This window comes from Molossus molossus, unplaced genomic scaffold (genome assembly GCF_014108415.1).
Source record: "Molossus molossus isolate mMolMol1 unplaced genomic scaffold, mMolMol1.p scaffold_m16_p_3, whole genome shotgun sequence".
In the NCBI taxonomy this organism is placed as follows: Eukaryota; Metazoa; Chordata; class Mammalia; order Chiroptera; family Molossidae; genus Molossus; species Molossus molossus.
The window spans coordinates 969,596-990,000 of record NW_023425366.1 but is presented as its reverse complement, the minus strand read 5'-3'; the positions used below and the strand labels follow the sequence as shown (position 1 = coordinate 990,000).

General features: G+C 55.4%; 1 protein-coding gene across 2 annotated transcripts in view; it reads right to left on the bottom strand.

Moving 5' to 3' along the window:
- The window catches only part of MIER3 (MIER family member 3), a 28,505-nt gene extending 13,808 nt beyond the window's left edge, over positions 1-14,697 (bottom strand). Inside the window, exons 1-5 of one of the 2 annotated variants that reach the window (XM_036280082.1) lie at positions 14,657-14,697; positions 13,827-13,851; positions 10,840-10,985; positions 1,395-1,529; positions 881-952 (exon numbers count right to left, since the gene is read on the bottom strand). In XM_036280082.1, the coding sequence (XP_036135975.1) occupies positions 881-952; positions 1,395-1,529; positions 10,840-10,985; positions 13,827-13,851; positions 14,657-14,665 (387 nt within the window). In that variant the 5' untranslated portion in view covers positions 14,666-14,697. The remainder of the gene's footprint in view (positions 1-880; positions 953-1,394; positions 1,530-10,839; positions 10,986-13,826; positions 13,852-14,656) is intronic. The other variant, XM_036280083.1, reaches the window with a different exon arrangement.
- Between the last annotated feature and the right edge of the window lie 5,708 nt (positions 14,698-20,405).

The window sequence follows — 20,405 nt, the reverse complement described above, 5'->3', positions numbered from 1 at the left end:
CTGTGAGGACAGGGCGCAGCGTCAGCGTCGGAGTGGCCACAGCGCACCTCCGGACGCGTCTCTGTGACACTACTTGTGAACGTGGCGTTCAGCACAGAGAACTAGTGGAAGCTCCTGTAGTTTTGAGAATCTGAAATCCTATCATTTACTTCACGTAAATACTAACACTTAAGACTTAATCACTTTTGACGACCTCACCGCCTGCCCCAAGCTGGGTCCGCGGGCCTGAGGCTGCAGGCTCTGCTCAGAGCCTTCGAAACAGAAGAACCTCGCTTCTGAGTGGTCAGCAACTACACTCGCTTTCTGCCAAACTAAGTGAATAACTAGCCAGCTCTCAGTATCTGAGGGTTTCGCACCCACAATTCAACCAACTTCGGATCAACTATATCTGGACAACGCCCCGCGGTGGCCGGCCCACGGTGCTGCGGGGACAGCACGGCCGTTTCCGCAGCACTGCGCCCTGCGCGAGACAGGACAGCTCCTCACACAGCCTTCACAGGGTCAGGTGCTGTGAGTGCAGGAGACGATCTCAAGGGAACGGGAAGGTGCACTAAGTCACTGTACATGAGGGACCTGAGCGTCCTCAGATATTTGTATTCGGGGGGTCCTAGAACCAATCCCCTCACCCCACTCCCAACAGATACTGAGGGACAACCATAAACAAAACCAGAAAGTCGCCTAAGTCCACCCTTCCATTGACTTGTAAGTCCGACTAGCGAACAGTCCTGCCTAGCGACACAGTTTCGGGAGCAACAGTCTGAACGACGCCCGTTAGTGCACAGCCGCCCGGAGCCCGGCACGCGGTGGGCTTCTCCACGTCTGCTCCCGAGCTCTGCGGTCATCAACATCACATGTGCTGAAAAGCGGGAACGTAACTCACAGGAAGAGGTTCCAAGATGTGGATTCCTCTCCCTGCCTGAGATCGGAAAGGCGAGGGAAGCTCCCCGGGGATCTGTTAGCAGAGACAGTGGCCGTGTGAATTCTCTCGGCGGGGACAGGCCTCCCCACACAGCCTGGCAGAGGCCTGGCCCCACGGCCCCAGAGCTGCTCTCCGACCCTCCCACCCAGCCAGCCGGTCTGAGGCTCTGGGGGACCCCCTGCTCAAGGCTCGAGCGTTCTCGGGATGGAAGGGGTTAGGGCAGAAGCGAAGTTTAGGCAAAACATGTCTCCATGGGAAAGATGGAGACACTGCGCCCTCAGACACGCAGCGCTGGGAGCCGCTGCCACTCGCAAGGGTGCTGTGCTCAAAGCCAGGCGGCTGAGCTGTCACCACGGCGAGGGGAGTGGCGGGTGGGTGCGAGGTCTCCTCCAGAACCACGAAGCCCTTCGCACTGGGAAGCTGGCAGACAGTGCGGCAGGGGTCTGGAGGGCTGCTTTCAGACGGCCGTACTCACCTTGTCGAGTGTCATGTCCGGCAGCTCGTCTGCGAGTTCGCTGGGGGAGCTGTTTGCGCTGGAATCGGCCACGGCTGGGAGGGCGGGTTCGTAGCCATAGAAGGCCAGCAGGTCCTCCAGAGGCATGCTTCCCTCCTGCGCAAGCCAGGGCACAGAGAGCTCAGGACACTGCCCAGGAGAGCTGCAGCCCCCGCAGCCACTGCAATGCCCTCGTGTCCATAAAAGACGTTGTCCGAACGGCAGCATCAAATCAGGGCGAGGTCCTGCTTTCCCTCCTGTCCCGCTACCAGAAGGCAGCCGAGCACCTGGTGTGCCTGGGGACACCTGACCAAAGCCTGACACTTAGCACCTTGCTTCCATTTTCCAACATCACTGCACTTTTTAAAGAATTCGTCGAGTATCTGCTTTAATGCAGCCCTTTCTCTAGCTTTCACATGGGTATAAAGATCTGCCTTCAAACATTTCCAGGCCACCAGTGACGTCACGTGATTTGTCAGCTCGCTTCCTGCTGAGCAGCGCGCCCGGTCTGCCCTGTGTGGCGACCAGGAGACGCCTGGCGGGACGCCACTGAGCATGTGCCAACGCCCACCCTGCTCGCCAGGGCTCAGCCGCCACCTCTCCCGTCCGCCACCGAGCCCTCCTCTGGTGCCGGCGGTTCGGGTTCCTTTCCTGAACCATCTATGAACTGTGTGTTATTACCGCCACCTTGCGGATGAGAAAACTGAGGCTTAGTTCTGGGTTCGAATCCCAGAACCCCCGTTGTCATCTGGCCATGCCCCACTGACCCATCCGAAAGTAGCGCTGTGCGGTCAGCCCGGGCAGCAAGGCCTCAACGGCAGGATCCACTTAGACCTTGGTTCTCTTTCAATAAATATGCTGGGAAAACTCTTTGGAGATTTGTGACAATTTTTAAAAACTCGCAGACCAACCTTACTTTTTAGTGTATGCTACATATGCAGAATATGTGTGAACTGACTGTGCTATCAGTAAGGCTTCTGGTCAACAGGAGGTTATTAATTTTTTTTTTTTTATCCTCACCCGAGGATATTTCTCCATTTTTTGTACAGATAGAGTGGGAGGGAGAGAGAAGAAGGGAGAGAGAGAGAGAAACATCGACGTGAAGGGACACATCGAGTGGCTGCCACCCGCACGACCAACCAGGGCCGGGGACAAACTGCAACCGAAGTACGTGCCCTCAGTGGGAACCGAACCCGGGTCTCTCCGGACCACAGGCTGACGCTCTAACTGCTGAGCCAAACTGGCCAGGGCGGAGGTTATTAATTTTTAAGAAATCAAATATTTGCCCTGGCCGGTTTGGCTCAGCGGTTAGAGCGTCGGCCTGCGGTTCCCGCTAAGGGCATGTACCTCGGTTGCAGTTCGTCCCCGGCCCTGGTTGGTCGTGTGGGTGGCGACCACTCGATGTGTCCCTTTCACATCGATGTTTCTCTCTCTCTCTGTTCCTCTCTCTCCTTCCCACTCTATCTGAGCAAAAAATGGAAAAATGTCCTTGGGTGAGGATGATTAAAAAAAAAAGAAATCAAATACTGTACGTGGATTTTCGACTATGCGGGGGATAAGCATTCCCACCCCCACACTGCTCAAGGGTCAACTGTATTTCCTTTTTTATTTTAAATCCTCACCCAAGGATATTTTTCCATTTATCTTACGACAGAGTAGGAGGGAGGAAGGGAGAGAAACATCGATGTGAAAGAGACACAAAGACTGACTGCCTCCTACACAACCCTGACCAGGACCAGGGATGAACCACAACCAAGGTACATGCCCTTGAGCAGAATCAAACCCAAGACTCTGTGGTCTGCCGGCAGATGTTCCAACTGCAGAGCCAAAATGGCATGGGCTGTATTTCCTTTTACTTTTTAATTTTTTTTTCTTTATTGATTTTAGAGAGAGAAAAAGGGAGAGAAAGATAGAAACATTGATGAGAGAGAACATCAACTGGCCGCCTCCTGCATGCCCCCCACTGGGGATCAGGCCCACAACCTGGGCATGGGCCCTGACCAGGAACCGAACCGGTGACCTCTCGGTACAGGGGTTGACACTCTACCACTGAGCCACACCATCTGGGCTGTATTTCCTTTTTAAAAATATTTTAATTTCACCATTAAAGTGTATAATTATTAAAATAATTATTCAAATAAGTAACTTTAAAACAATCTATTCACGGACTATTTCATTTGTTAAACATTTCTAAGATGTTCATGTCCATCCAGCAGGGGACTCATGTCTAAAGCTGCTTGTTGGTTCAGCTCTCCCTGAAGAGGTCGCCAGGTGGGGAACACACAGCGGGTGAGCGTCCAAGCGGGTGTGCCAGGCGTGCCCACTGACCGCCACGCGCGCCGTGGTGCCGTGACAACCTGACAGCGGGCACTGGCCAGCAGGGCCAAAGGGGAGGCAGGGCCTGGAGCCCCTAAGAAGCTGGCCTTCTCCTCTGCAGGCCCAGACCTCCCACTTCCCAGCATGCGCCTGCCAACACAGGCCATGCGACACACGCCCAGAGTCAGGCCTGTGGCAGCAGGTGCCGACGGCCGCCCACGGCAGGAGCCGTGCCTTCCCAGTGGCCACGCCACGCCACGCACCGCGGGGCCGGAAGCAGTGGGAAGCTGCTGTGGTGGCCGAGCCCGCACACTGAGCTGGGCGCTCAGGGTGGGTGACGGGGAAACCTCACTGAAGAGTCTTCTCCCAAAGCAAAGAACAGGCCCCCAGCAGCCCCAGCTCCGCCCGACGGTGCGAGCAGCCCTCCTCGTGCTCAGACTGCTTCCGACAGAGGAGCAGGCCAGGCTGCAGCTCCTGCCAACCACCGGTCAGTAGTATTTCTCCAAAACCTCACCCGTCGGACGCCCTCCACGAGCGGCAGAGACAGCAAACTGCGCTCAGCAGACAGCCCACCCTGCCATTGGTGCACCACGGACTGCGCCCCAGGTCCGGTGAGGGGCTCCCGGCTCCAGGCACAGAAATGACACTTATGGAAACCCCTGCTCTCAGAGTCCAGTCTCAGCAGGAAAAACGGGCAAGTTAACAGTTACAGTCGGTTCTGAGTGGGCACAGGCTGTGGAAGACGGACATGGTGGGGCCGAGAAGGCACCCCCAAGACAGGCTGTGTCCCGGGACTCGCGATGTGTCGTCGGAAACCGGCTGAGCAGTGAGCAGCGCCGAGAGGCCCTCCTTGGGCAAGGCCCCTGTGCAGTGTGGGCCGGAAGCAAGGTCTTGCCATCTACTCGCACAGCCTGGGGCACACCGGGGCCGCACACACATCCGGCCTGGCTGGTGGCGAGTCAAAGGGAACACAGGGTCTTGAGGTGTAGAACACGGTCAGGGCCAGGCTCGCGGCTGCAGGGAGGACCAGGCCCACCCCTCACTCCAGGACAACGGGAAGCCATGGAGAACGATGAAGGGAATGACAACCATTTCTCCTTGGACGCTGGGCAGCTGCAGGGAGCAAGGCTCGCGGTGGAGAGGAGGAAGCGGGGACCACAGAGGACCCTGCTGCTGGGTCAGGGGTGACGAGACCTGGGAGAAGTGAAGAGAGGAGGTGCATCCGGAGCGCGGTCAATCGCGCGACTCGACACGGGGCCCCGGGGACAGGAAAGGCGACTCCATCGGAGCGCCCTGCGCACCTGGCGGGCACTCCCACTGACAGAGAAGACTGGAGAGAGGAAAGGTCTTTGCAGAAACAGTTAAGTTCTACGGAGGACACAGGTGGGGGGACAGGACTGGGAACACCAGGGAAGCCAGGCTGCTGGGAGCATTCGAGCCGCGAGTGCCTGAGGGCTGCCCGGCACGCGGCCCCCCAGCAGCGGGGGATCTTGAAAACCCGAGACAGGTTTGCATTTTGGAAACAACGTTCTGGGGGCAGAGAACAAGCCTGCGCTGCAGAAGGGATCATCCAGGCGCGATGAGGAAAAAGATTCTGCTGACTGACTCCCTGACAGAACGAATCAGTGACGACAAGCCCACACGGACTGCCCTTTCGGCCGAACAGCCAGAGGACCACAGGCAGAAACACCAGACAGGGGTGGCAGACGGCTCTCTAAGGCAGGGGCGGCGACGGGCCTGGACGCACCGCCCAGAAAGAGCGCCCAGAGGGGAAGAGCGAGAGCCTGAGAGCCGTCGGTGAGCACGGGGCAGGGCAGAGGGGCCCTCGGAGCCGTCCGTGAGCACGGGGCAGGGCAGAGGGGCCCTCGGAGCCGTCCGTGAGCACGGGGCAGAGCAGAGGGGCCCTCAGAGCCGTCGGTGAGCACGGGGCAGGGCAGAGGGGCCCTCGGAGCCATCGGTGAGCATGGGGCAGGGCAGAGGGGCCCTCGGAGCCGTCGGTGAGCACGGGGCAGGGCAGAGGGGCCCTCGGAGCGGCTCAGGGAGGCACCAGAGAGGTCAGCCACAGGCAGGGCCGGGCCAGCCAAGGACGACGTGCATGTGCAGAGACCAGGGCGACTGAGTCACACACAAAGAGAAATCACGAGAGAGCAAGGCAGACATGAAGTCTTCCTCTCTGCCGGCCAGGGGTCTGACCTCCAGCCAGCTGGGAGGGCAGCGCAGAGGACTGGACGGGAGGGAGACGTGCAGACACTGTCAGAGGAGAACACTCGGGCAAAGGAGCTCCCTTCTAAATGTGGCGAATGGACCAGCAGGATTCATGCTGAGATAAAAAATAAGAACAAACTGCCCGGCCAGTGTGGCTCAGTGGAAAGAGTGTCGTCAGAATGGACTGAGACGTGCTGGTTCGATTCCTGGTCAGAGCCGGATCCCCAGTAGGGTGAGTGCAGAAAGCAGCAGATCGATGTTTCTATCTCTCCCTTCCCCTCGCTCTAAAAACATCAATAAAAACATATTTAAGCCCTGGCCAGTTTGTCTCAGCGGTTAGAGCGTCGGCCTGCGGACCAGAGAGACCCGGGTTCGGTTCCGGCTAAGGGCATGTACCTCGGTTGCAGTTTGTCCCCGGCCCCGGATGTGTTGTGCCGGAGGCAGCCAGTCAATGTGTCCCTTTCACGTCCATGTTTCTCTCTCTCCCTCTCCCTCCCACTCTATCTGAACAAAATATGGAAAAAATGCCCTCGAGTGAAGATTAAGAAAAAATAAAATAAATATTTAAATAAATAAAGAAGATCAGCCTGAGGGCAGCAGGGATGGAGCCTGGTCAGCGGGTGGGCAGACACTGGGACCCGAGGCGAGGAGGACGGCGAGGGTGAGACTGCAGGCCCGGGAGCCGGCGACAGGAGTGCCCGACGGCCCCTCGCGACCCCGCCTCTGCGCAGACACAGCACGCTCTGCGGGGGGCTCGGGCGCACCCCGCCTCTGCGCAGACACAGCACGCTCTGCGGGGGGCTCGGGCGCACCCCGCCTCTGCGCAGACACAGCACGCTCTGCGGGGGGCTCGGGCGCACCCCGCCTCTGCGCAGACACAGCACGCTCTCTGCGGGGGGCTCGGGCGCACCCCGCCTCTGCGCAGACACAGCACGCTCTCTGCGGGGGGCTCGGGCGCACCCCGCCTCTGCGCAGACACAGCACGCTCTCTGCGGGGGGCTCGGGCGCACCCCGCCTCTGCGCAGACACAGCACGCTCTGCGGGGGGCTCGGGCGCACCCCGCCTCTGCGCAGACACAGCACGCTCTCTGCGGGGGGCTCGGGCGCACCCCGCCTCTGCGCAGACACAGCACGCTCTCTGCGGGGGGCTCGGGCGAACCCCGCCTCTGCGCAGACACAGCCCGCTCTGCGGGGGGCTCGGGCGCACCCCGCCTCTGCGCAGACACAGCACGCTCTCTGCGGGGGGCTTCGGGCGCACGCCCGCCTCTGCGCAGACACAGCACGCTCTCTGCGGGGGGCTCGTGCGAACCCCGCCTCTGCGCAGACACAGCACGCTCTCCCTGCGGGGGCTCGGGCGAACCCCGCCTCTGCGCAGACACAGCACGCTCTCTGCGGGGGGCTCGGGCGAACCCCGCCTCTGCGCAGACACAGCACGCTCTGCGGGGGGCTCGGGCGCACCCCGCCTCTGCGCAGACACAGCACGCTCTGCGGGGGGCTCGGGCGGAGCCCGACTGAGTCCAGGACGGACCAGGCCCCGGGCCGGGCTCCCGCGCGGAACCACCTGCAGGGACCGAGGCAGAGCGGGCCGGTCTCCGCAGAACCTCGCCCAGGGGCTCCCTTCGGCCCTACTGACAAGCGCCTGGTCCCTGACGCGCAGACGAAGTGAATCCCGCAGTCCGAGGGCCTGGCGAGCGGGCCGCTGACAGTCTCCCAGCACCTGCTCCCGGGCCTGGGACTTCGCACCCTCTTCTCGGGGCTGCGCTGGACCTAGCGGATGTTGGGAACCGGCCGACCGAGGTGCCCGAGAGACACAGTTGGGAACGGAAGGGTCTGCGTCAGGAAGATCGGTCAGAGGCCCGACCGTAACCGCCCTGTGGGCGCAGCACCTGTCGTCCCTCGCGCCCCCGCTGCGAGCAGAGCCGAGCCCAGGTCCCGCCTCACCAGCACCCACGCAGACTCCTCGGCCGCGCTCCCGCCCCAGCGAGGGCCGAGCCCATGGCACGCGTCCCGGCAACACACCTCCGTGCGAGGAGCGACGCAGGCCGGTCCAGTGAACACGTCTGACGCCTTAACATGCAAGACGTAGACCAGTGCGCACTCAGCTTTCTAAACGCTTGAGTAACAAAGGACCAGCCAGAGCCTCAACGCTACAGAGGCGAGTGCGACGTCCTCACTTCAGGGAGCGTGGGGCGAATCGCATGCGACTATGAGCAGAAACAGAGGGCTTTTCACGACGAAGACCTAGTCACACGCACCGCCGTCCACGCTGCCACTGCTCCTCTGGGTGAACGTGGTCTGTGCCTCCCTGTCTCCCGCGGGAACCGCGTACCGAGGACGCGCCAGCACCGAGGCAGGCCTGCGGCTGCAGACGCTCACTCACTGCGGACCCCGCCAGTGGCGTGAGCCGGCTCCTGGCTCACGTCCAGCAACCAAAGATCAATAGAATAATCATTTCAAATTGTAGACAAACAACTTCCAGCATCTTCTGAACAGTGAATGGTCCTTACCCTTGTATGTGTGTCCTTTCTCCTGTTTATGCATCTCCATGTTCCCCCAAACATCATGGAGCCGTGCCCACCGCCAGCTCAGGGAGGGGCCGGCCCTGCCCAGTGAGACAAAGTTGGCCTTTCCGGGAAGACACAGTCTTAGGTCTTCCCTGCAGTCCACTTGAAGATCATCTGTATTACTTTGTCCTGATTTCTAAGAATGCAATAAAATGCCAAGAAGCAAAACTGTCCAAGTACAGAAAAACTGAAATAATAAAAGGCCTATAGTTTTTCTGAATCTACGAATTCGACAATAGATATCATTACAAAGCGAAGATTTAATTTCCAGTGTTCACTGAACAAAATGAAAAGCACAGGACTAGGGAGCAGTGTTTATGTGAAAAGATAAGTAACTCTTTGCTCTTGATTATTTCTCTGTATCTTCCCCAATTCCCTTTTAAAACTCCCTGAACACGGATCAAAGCAGCTATCGCTACAAGCTCCCAAAGGATAAAACCGACAAATCTGAAACCAACATCCACAGACCCGGACCTGCAGCAGACTCCCACTCCAGCCCCGAGCTAGCACGTTGCACGGACCGCGTCCTGTCTCCCCGACAAAGCGGTGCCTGCTTGGCTGGCAGCTGGCACGTGTCCCTGTGGCTACCAGCAGGTGTCCGGGAGGCGCACAGGAGCCTGGCTTCCACCCCCGCCCGCAGCAGGCCCGACTGCAAGCGCAGGGAGACCTGTCTGCTCCAGAGGCCGACCCGGGACCCCACCCCACGAGACGCCCTCCCCTCGACGAACACAGCCTCCCCCAGCCTCACTGCACCCCTCGCAGTTCTCGGCACCCACACAGAAATCTGCGTCCCCACAGGTCTCCACACGGCACCGTGAGCACCCAGGCTAAAAGGACACTGTCAAATTGCTCGTTTTTGCAATCCCAGGACCCACCCGGTCCTTGGCTCGGAACTACTGTCAGCTGCATCACAGCCCTGTGTCTCGAGGTCACCCACTCCCAGGGACAGGGAGGCGCTGCCGAGCGAGGCCACAGCGGAGCTCGAGCCTCGGCCACGTCTTCTCGACACCCCGAAGGAGCCACAGGCAGGCTCTTCCTCCTGAGCATTTCCTAGGACGTCAGCTCTACAGTCCCAAACACCGTTGGCTTCTACAGGAGACACACACATTTGTGCATGATTAGCTCTAGCTGCAACTGTGTTGGATCAATTTGCAAATGGATGAATGTATTTGGAGCAGGTCAGCTCGAGCAGAGCAGGCCTGGGCCCAGCCCGGATGAGCTGCCCGTGCTCCTGTGCGGACACACGGATGGGAGCCCGCCCTGCCTCACTGCGTCTTCAAGGAAAAAGGTAAAACTAAGAGTTATTATTATATTTACTAGTATTCCTGAAAGGTTTTGTTATTCTGGGCTAATTAAAAATTTTCAAATAAGGTTAATTTATAGATAAGTATAATCCTACACTTTTCCAAGGTGACCATTAGGCCGGCCTCTCTTTGTAGTTCTGGTATAAGTGTGTGTTTAAAATCCAATTCATTTGAATTGATATTGATTTGGATTTAAAAAGTCATAAACTACATTCATTCCTGCCAGCTTTCTGAAGATGACTGGGGGGGGGGGGTATAGAAAACAAGGTGTTACTAACTCACATCTTAGACCAGAGTACAGCTGTTTCTCTTAACTTTCTGAGGGTGTCCTGTCTCCTGCCAGACGAGCAACAGCCTGAAGGAAAAGACTCCGCCCTGACCTCAGAGGACAGACAGCCTCTCACGCAAGCACGGGGCTGGGCCCGCACCTGGCCGCACCTGGGCCCGCACCTAGCCTGGGCCCGCACCTGACCTGGGCCCGCACCTGGGCCCACACCTGGCTGCACCTGGGCCCGCACCTGGTTGCACCTGGGCCCGCACCTGGCCGCGCCTCAACAGTCTGGCTGGAAGACTGCCAGTGCCTCCGTCACTGCACTGGGGTAAACTTAAAAATTAGGTTAACAAATATAAAATAATTTTGAAAAATTAAATAAAAATGTACTTAGGAGCCTGGCTGGTGTGGCTCAGTGGTTGAGCGTCAACCCATGCACTAGGAGGTTGTCAGTTCAATTCCCGGTTAGGGCACATGCCCAGGTTGTGGTCCCGATCCCCAGTGGGGGGCGTGCAGGAGGCGGCCAATCGATGTTCTCTCTCATCAATGTTTCCATTTGTCTCTCCCTCTCCGTTTCTCTCTCTCTCAAATCAATAAAGAAAAAAAAAAATTTTTTTTAATGTACTTAGGTCCCTCCAAAATAATGAGAAACTCAGTCATGTTCTGTAAAAGTTGGATCAAATACACCAGATCATAAAATAATTAACAACAGAATTTCAGAATCTTTACGGAAAGTCTGCACTGAAATACTAAGCCAACACCCTTTACCTTTTCTAAGTCTTCAATCTCAGAGCTGAAGTTTTTACCCTCGTCCATCATCTCCTCCTCTTCCAGAGTCCTCTCGTCGTCACAGTCGTGGACCAGCATCTCCGCGGTGGGGTCGAAATCATGGTCCTCGGAAGACAGCGACCCAACTGGAATGAAACAAACTCAATCACTTTACAAGTTCATAAGGCTATTTGCAAAAGAAAATAATCTGTGTTCTCTTGCCAGTTCCTTTTCATGTTTATATGAGCTTTATTGAATGCTTTACTATATACTTTACAGGTTATAAAGTAAGACCACACAGTTCTAAAGAGATAACTAAACCAGCAAAAGAAGCAGGCAGATAATTCAACAACTTGCGTCAAGGGTCCAATCCATGAGAGTAAGACTTATAACAGCAGCCAAGTTATTTTTAAATGGAGTGGCCCTAAAAAATGTTCTAATAGAAAAGTCAAGCTGGCTTACGAGGTTAGTTTAATACATTTGTCTAAAAGCAATAGAAAAATGTCAGAAGGATTATGAATTAAAGATTCCACAAGAATGTGTTATACACCAAGGCTAACACTTTGGGAGAATATAAATGTCACCCAAATTCTAAGCAAATAAAGGTGCAAAATACAACAGAAATCTGGTTATTGATCAGAAAGGCTTTAAACTGTAAGAGTGCGCTCTTCTTCGGATCACTGAAGTTAGGGTTAAGGGAGGGGGTATAGAAAACCACATCTATAGGTTTTGGAAGATGTTCTGCAAGCTGTTTTGGGCAATTCATACTTGCTTATATGATTGTCATGCATTTTAATGGCAAATATAAAGGTTAACAGAGTACTATGAAAACCAAGTAAAAAAATAAGTAAGATCCATAATCCCATGAGAGTGAAATCAAATGATGGAACATGGGATTTTCGCCACTTGTTTTACTCCAGAAACTGATACAATTAGACCAGTGACTCTCAGCATAGAGAAAGACGTAAGTATCAGAATCTTTGGGTGAATGAAGGGAGACATGGAAAGACGCATATTCAACATAAAACATTTCATCTTTTTTAGTGGAGCTATTTAATACTTTGAAATTCCAAACACTTAGGAAGTGTGAGATCATTAATAAAATACTGAACTAGACCTAAGATTTTTCACTGTGGCTAAAAACCACAGACATAATTCAGTGTTTTCAATCCTGAGTTTAGAGAACTCCGATCATGTGCTCCAAAAATATATACAATTTCTATGAGACTTACTTCTTTAGGAGGTTTACACTGTGATGTCCCCCTTTTTAGGAGGTTTACAGTACACTGTGATGTTGAAAATGTTATCTGCTCATTTAAAACCTGTTGAAGTATGTAGGTGGATTAACTCAATTTTAAAGGAAAAAAGACTCATTAAGTAGCTCTAAAGCAGAATATCCATGCTAAGTTTTCCATTTCTGAGGAATCCCTGGAAAACTGTGGGGCGTGCCAAGTGCCAGGGAGACGCGGATGGCAGATGGCACCTTCTCCACCTCTCAGAGGGCAGGGCTCTGCCCTGTCTCCCCACACCACTTGGCTGGGCTCGGCAGGCTCCCTGTTAAAGTGGAAGGTATTCAATAATAGCCAGAAATGAGGGGCCTCAGGGTCTACTCTTGGCTTTATCCCTGGCTTTCTGGGACCTGAGCAAGTCATTTAAACTTCTGGGCCTAGGTCCAGTGTTTCATTTGTAAAACACACAGGGTTGGCTTAAATGACCTCAAGAGTCTCTTCTAGCTCTAAAATTCTCTTTAAAATTGACTAATCGATTGAAAACAGGTTATAAATTTGTTTAAACACCAAAACCACACTGTCTTTTTGCTTTTTATTTAGATTGTAACTTCTTAAAAGCAGACAGTGATACAAAATGGAAAAATTCCATTATCATCCAGATGTTTGGCATCAGGCACATAAATATTCTCTTCCTGAAATCAGTTATAACAAAGAAATGTTTGTCTCAAATTAGAGAAAGGTTTTGAAACGATTTTTAAATGTAAAAACGTAGACAGCTATTTTTTTAATAGCTACAAATTCCCCAAGCGTGGTGTCAACTATTTTACAATACCCTAAATGATAACTAAGTCGGACCTCAAAAGCGGGCTGAAGACACAAAGCAACCTGCCAGGAACCGGACCTCTGGCTCCGAGGCAGCAGGGACAGACCTGGGAGCGCATCCAGGTTCTGCTGTGAAGAGGGGACTCCGCAGAGTTACTGCGAAGTGTCCTCAAGTGTAAAATAAAGGGTTGGACTTGTTCAGAGGAACTTTTCCTGGAGCCGAGAGGGGAGAGCAGCAGCCAGGAGGGGCTGGGAAGGGGTGAGAGATGGAAACAAAGCTCGGCTCGCACTGCAGCACAGAGGCAAGGCCCTCACCGGGGACCCCAGTTGTAGCAAGGATGCCTCGCAGGGTTTCCTGGCCCCAAAAGGCTGAGAAACACTCCCCTGCATGATCTAAGTGAGGTGGTCTCACCTCAAGAGTGCTGCCATCCCTTTTCTGGGCCAGCCTCGGAAATCCTGCGTTTCTCTGGCTTCAGGCAGCTTCACCTAACTCTCAAAGTCCGACCCTAACAGCTCTGCAGACACTTCACAATTACGAAAACCGTCTGCGGCAACAGTGGGGAGATGGGCGTCAAGGTTTATCAGGGGCATCAGCACCCCCGACATTCTGACAAACTCGAGTCGTTTCTCAAAGAAACCAAAGCGGGCAGGACCCTGCATGGGGGAGCCGTGGACAGGCGATTCCGGGAAACCCGCGCCCCGGAGGTTCGGAACAGCTGATGTTACCGGCTTTGTAACCGGCACAGAGAAGACAGGCGGGGAGGCGGAGAGGCTGCTCGCTCCGGCAGCGTCCCGAGAGGTCCCGCTAGTCCGGGCGGCCCGCACTCCGGCACCGACGGCAGCGAGGCTCTGAGCACGACGCGGGGACCAGCTCGGGAGCCGCCGCCGCTCCGAGCCTCACCCTCGGGCCCGCGGGAGGGAGGGGAAGGGACGCACCTGGGCTGGAACTCCCGAAAGCAGCCTGGGGAGAGAAGAAGGCCGGTTAGCGGGCCGCGGGGCCCCGGCTGCGAGGGAGACCCGCCCGCCGCACCGCCCGGCCCCTCCCGAGCCCGGTGCGCGGACCCGGGTCCCCAGGCGGGTCCGGCCGGCCCGGGCGCGCAGCGAGCTACCCCGGAGCCGGGGGTGCGCATCTCGGGGCCCCGGGGCCCCCGGCTCTCCGGTCGGTCCCGGCCTCGTCTTCGGGCACCTGCGCACCCCGCGCCCAGGGGCCCCGTCCCGGCCGAGCGGAGGCCGGGGCGCAGGCGGACCGTCTCCAACGGGGTGAACGCACCCCCTGTCCCGAGCGCGGAGACGCCGGCCTCGCGGGGTCCCGTCCCTCGGCCTCCCCGCCCCACAGCCCGGCTCCCGGCCCGGGACGCGGCCCCAGCCCGCAAGGCACAGGGCCGCCCAGGGCCCCGCAGCGCAGCGCTCGGGTGTCCGCGACCCCGCACCTCCCGGCGCCCGCACCCCGCCCTCCGCGCCCCTCGGCGCCCGCCGCCGGGACCCCGCGGCCGGATCCCGCTCCCGCCGCGGGCAGTGTCGCAGCCCCGGCCCGCGCCCCCAGGCGCCCCGAGGCAGCGTCCGGGCTCCGCGTCCGCCGCGGCCCCCGCTCGGCGCCGTCCCCGGCCCGGGGCTCCTGCCCGCCCGCCGCCCGCCCGCCGCGGCCTAGGCCCGCCGGGGGCCCGCCGCCGCCCGCCGCCGCCCGGGGCGCGGGGAGGCCGGGGCGCGGGCGGCCGGGGGCGCGGGGCGCCGGGCCGCCCCGCCGCCGCCCGCCGGGCCCCGCTCACCTCCGCCATGTTGCTGCCTTCAGGGCGAGCGAGCGAGCGGCGCCGAGCAGGCCCCGGATGGCGCCCCAGCCAATCGCCGCCGCCGCCGCCCGCGCGCCCCGCCCGCGGCCCCGCCCCGCCGCGCCCGCGCCCCGCCCCCGCCCCCACCCCCGCCGCCCCGCCCCCGCCCGCGCCCCCCGCCCGGCGGCCGTCAAGTTCCCGCCCGGGCCCAGGCAGGCGGGGCGCGCACGGACGCACGGGCGCCGGCGGACCCGTCCCGCGGGGCCCCGGGCCCGAGAGCCGCCGACGCCGCGGGCCGGCGGGCGGGGCGCGGCGGGGACCACTGCGCGGACCCCTCGCCCGAGAGAGGGGCGCGGCGGGGACGACGGACGGGCCGGGACGCGGGACGGCAGCCCCCCGCCGCGTGACAGCGCGGCCAGCGCGCCGCCGCCTCCCGGGACCTGCCGCACCGGCTCGCACCCCCGACGCTCGCGGGCCCCCGCGGACCGGCCCCCGCGGGCCGGCGCCCAGCACAGGGCCCTGCGCCGGCCGCACTGCGCAGCGACCCGCACCGCTCAAAGGAGACGCTCGTGAAACGAAGAGCCTGCGCGTGGGAGACAGACGACGCCCGGCCGAGGGGCTGTCTCCGCGGTCAGTCCGGTGACTCAGGGCCACACCTGCGACACCTGCGGCGGCAGGCCTGGGAACACGCGGAGGCCTGAGCGGAGCCCCAGGAGCGCCCCTCGGGCCCCCCTCCCCCAGGCCACACGTTTGTCCGCCGTCTAAATGGGAGCTGGTCCTACGGGGCCAGGGCGTGGGGTGCAGAGGACGGGGCTTCACGGGTGTGCCTGCCCCGAGCATGCCTGTAGCCACCGGCTCTTGCTTGGAGCCCCAAGTCTAACGCCTGGCGGATCCACATCCATACTGAGCCACCTTCGAGCAAAGTTCACGAAATTACTAAAAACGCGTTGGCCCGCAGAGGAATATCCTGCAAGTCCAACTCAGCATGCCCAGTAGCCTCCCCATAGGGTCCTCTTGGGGCCAGAAATAACTGTGTGTGGAAAAGAAAGTCCAAAAACGGGGAGATGTCGCTGTGAGGTCCATGGACAAGTGAGATGCCCACACAGTCAGAAAAGCTGGCGGGGCCCTCCCTGCACAGGTGGACAGGTGAGTGGTCTCACCCCAAAACTCCTCTCCCACCTGCTGAAACTCGGAGAGTAATGATAGAGGGCTCTGCTGTAAGCTCAGGTTCAGGGGCTCTTCAGATGCTCAGAGCTCTGGGTTGTAACCTGGGGAGGCCCCTGGTTCTCCCCTGCAAACTGGGTTACGGACCAGAGGAGAGAGGGTTACTTTCCACATTTTTGCTGAAGCATCTCCATGTGAAAGTTACTCCACCGGTAAAGTTATTTACATGTGGAAATTTTAGGGAGAGAGTCACTTCAACCATCTCCAAACATCATCAGGACATGGAAAAGTACACTTTCCCTCCCGTGAAAGGTGTCTTCCGACCTTTCGTCCAGTCAGACAACTTGGGGACCGCTGAACTTTGCAGCCCGCGGTGCACGTTGAGTACTGTCCTCAACAGCATTTAGTTTTCAAAGTGAAAAATGGCTTGAAATTCAGGGCGAGTGACTAAGTTTAAAAATGTGGCTGGGAGCACCCCTGTGGACAGAACCATTAAACAGGGCTTGGAGCTTGACCCCAGGGCCCAGGGCCCAGTCCTGGAAGTGTCTCCTCCCGCCTGCCTGGGCCTTACCACTGGGGGGAAACTTCCTTCGCAGCAAACCACGGTGGATCCAAACTGTTAGTGGAGCTCAGGTTCCTTTTGCCGTGCATGAGAAATACGCAGGCTCGTGCACTTGCAAGAACTCGGTGGCGTTCCTGCAGATTTACCTTTTATTAAAGGTGTTGCATAAGCAGTTGTAATTCTGTTTATATTCTTCCCGGCATAGAGCACAGCTTGTGGGGTTTGTGTCCAGGGTATTGAATAAGGATTCATAGAAAGATACATTGAGCTAAGTTAATCCACAGTTTGAGGAAACAGAGCTCCTTGCCCACCCTACTTGCTAGAGAAGACATTTACCACCCAGTGTTACATAACATTCCTTTCATGATAAAGCGTGTCAAGTCTACTGTCTGCCTGCACCTTTCATCCCCCTGATGGCAATAGTGTCAGGAGTTGGTGCAGACACAAAGTCCCCTTATTCTGGGGAGCTGAAATAAGAAATTAGTTTCACTGTTGGTATTATGTTCCTGTCCCTACTATACAGGAATTAAGTCCTGTGCTGGACACTGGGCACTATGGAATCACCGCAGAAGTCCTCATCCCTCAAAAGCTCACAAAGTAACTGAGTAACTTCTCTGTGTGGTAAAGGGGAACAGGAGCTTGGAAAACTCGGCGCAGGGGTTTCCCCAAGGAGATCTTCCAGCCACCCTTAGCAATGAACAAATCCAGAAAGATGACGACGATGTGGTCCGAGTGCCGCACAATGAATCCATACAATAAAATAAGAAAACGTGAAGATGAAAAACGAGGAGCAGTGGAACGAGTTAGGCCAGGAGGTTGGCGCCAGAGAGAAAGTTAGGACAGGGTATGCCCGTCCCGAGGTGGAGCTCCCAGTGCGAGACTTAAACCGGGAACTTGGCTTAGAGCTTTCTGGAGCCAAAGCAAAAAAAAAAAAAAAAAGTAAATACAATTGGTTGCTTGGTTCTCGTCATTTGCGGGGAGACATACACACATCCTTCAGCGGAAGCAAAGCCTTTCGGGACACTGCAAATGCAATGTGTTGCCGAGCTCCACAGGAACAGGAACGTGAGGGACATGTCCTCCACCAGACCTCAAACCCACCCGCGGGCGTTGCAGTGACCACCCACGAATGCGTGACCTGCTGAAAGCAGTCTGACCAGGGCCACGCTGTGCAATACACACCTGCGTTCTCCTACAGGTTCCCCCAACCCAGGGGAAAACAAGACGCCCAGAGGTCCTCGGGCGTCATGGGAATGAGTGCCGCAGGCGGTGTCCGGACAGCAGCAGGACAACAGCAGAGGGTGAGCGTTTCCTGCCTGAACTGGGCCACCGGCGGGCTCGGCACACTGCTCCTCTGTGCCAGCGTCAGCCCGGCTTCCAGACGTCCTCCTTGTCCAAAAACAGCTGACCAGCTGGGTTTTTATGTGAGTTCTTCTGCTTTGTAAAACTTGTCGACTAATTTAAAAGACCTTCGACACAACATAGGCCGGATAAATCCCACTGAGTAAATGGTGCTGCCCGTGCGCTTCCGCCTGGCCTTGGACAGGCTGTCAAGCCAAGAGTCCAGCCCTGCGTCCTAGGGCACTTCTTGCATTTCTCCAAACATGCCCACTTCTGTGCTGAACGCAAGTATTGTTTGTCGGAATGAATGGCCATTCTCTGAGAAGGCCAATTCATCGTAGTGCGCTTTGCCCAAACAAAGCTGTTCGCAGAAGGGAGATGCTCTGCATGGTACCTACAGACAGGGGAAGAGCCTTCACGGAGGCAGGAAGAGAACGTGGACCCTCAGTTCATTTCAGGGGAGGGGGGAGCCTAATCCACAGCCTGTCTTCATAATGAGGCGGACACATCCACTCAGCAGCCCAGCTCCTCTTACAACTCAGTGGCTTTAACTTTCAGGCAGCTTCTCAAAAGAATTTTGAAGAGCTCGACCCCTTTCCACATGCCCAAGCTGACATCTGATTATCTCATGGAAGTTTAAATAGTGGCAAAGGAGGCACCTTCCAACACATTGTCCTGGTGGTCGTTTTTAAATAAAGCCATCATATGACACTTTAAAATGTCTGCCACGAAGTCTAAACACCACAGCAATTTGATATATCCATCATTTCTTTAAAAAATGAACATGTTTCTTCTTTAACCATAGAAAAATGTATGATTCCCCTATCTCCTTGAACTCATGTTCCTATTTTCTTTTCCCCAAAGGATCGAATCCCAATGTCCCATGCTTTATGCCTAAAAGTCTTGTGTCAATTTCCTGTCATCTTGCTGTAAAACAAATATCTCACCTGGCAGGTGTGGCTCAGTGGATTGAGCGTCCATCCTCCCATGGACACAGAGGTCCCGGTTTGATTCCCGGCCAGGGCACATTCCTGGACTGCAGGATCAATCCCCAGTAGGGGGCATGCAGGAGGCAGCTGATGGATGTTTCTTTCTCTCCCTTCCTCTCTCTCTAAAAAAAACCAAAAGTCAATAAAATAGAAAAATCTCTATAAAGTGACACTCAAAATTAACAACCTTCCTCTAGTTCAAATTACCAGTATCATTATTAATTCACAATATACATGTATTACAAATTTTTATTAAAAGTTATGGAACAAAAATCAAAATTGCATTGGAGAGCAATCTCTTAATAAGATGAATGGGACCTTTAAAAAATGAGTTCACGTATCTGTGAATGAATATCACTTAATATTAGAATGAGAATGAGTTTGCGTCAATTACATTCTTATTCTTTATCTGTTTAGAAGTGAACTCAGAGAAGCCATACGCACACAATAAGCAACAGGTTTATTATTAACCATCACTCAGTTCTTTGAACTCAGTAATGTATCATGCTGTGATCTATCAAACATTATTTTTAATGTTCTTACGCTGATATTTTGATTGCCTTCAATTTTGCTGAAAGCAAAAAATTAAAAGTGACCTGACTGGCAAAAGGGTTTGTTATCCAGCCCTTATAGTCATTCATTATAATCCACTTATATTTTTATGAAAAATTCCAAAAAAGACTTTGCCAAGACACATCAAACAACTATTAGTTATGTCCGTTATTTTCTCTCTCACGGGCACCTGTTCACCCTCACACACTCGGAAAAGGGAGGGAAAATATTCTTAATTTCAGTATATTTCTTGCCAATATAGTATTTTTAAAAATAAAATGCCTCATTGTGCCACACATTTAAAACATATTTTTGACAAAATCTTGGAGCTGTCCATTTGTCCCAACTAGCAAAGACTGTCTTCTTTGTCCAACCCCGGTGCGGGGCAGGCTTGCTTTCCCTGGAGCTCTGAGTGCGCGTCCCTGTTCCGACGGGAGCTTAGGTCTTGTTTTGAAGCACATTAAAAACCATTGAGAAATAAAGAAATCATGTACTTGAAAGCAGGCTATTCAAGATTAAAATAATGTATTCACTTTGTATTACGTTATAAACATGAGTCATTAATGTGCACTCCCTCATTCGTGTTTTAGGATTGACTATGATATGTAGCTAAAACTGGCATTGTTTATATCGCAGGGAATATGATAAACATGGTAAACATGTAACATGTACTATTGAACTTTAGCATTTGCTTTGGAAATAAGACTGACGAATAAGAAATAAGGAATACTCCACCGATTTCACTTGTGTCGAACGTGTTCTTACATTGATTTGATGACAGATAAAGGTAAAATACGCAGTCCGGGATTAGCCTTTCATTTTATTTTTAATAGGAGGGGGGAAAATAGAAGAGGAAATTGTATAAGGGTTTTTATCTGTGGCTCTTTTTTTAATCCTCACCTGAGGACATTTTTTTTGTTTTGTTCAGTTAGAGTGAGAGAGAGAGAGAGACAGAGAGAGAAACATCGACATGAAAGGGACACATCGAGTGGCTGCCACCCGCACGACCAACCAGGGCCGGGGACAAACTGCAACCGAGGTACATGCCCTTAGCGGGAACCAAACCCGGGTCTCTCTGGACCGCAGGCTGACGCTGTAACTGCTGAGCCAAACTGGCCAGGGCTTATCTGTGGCTCTTATC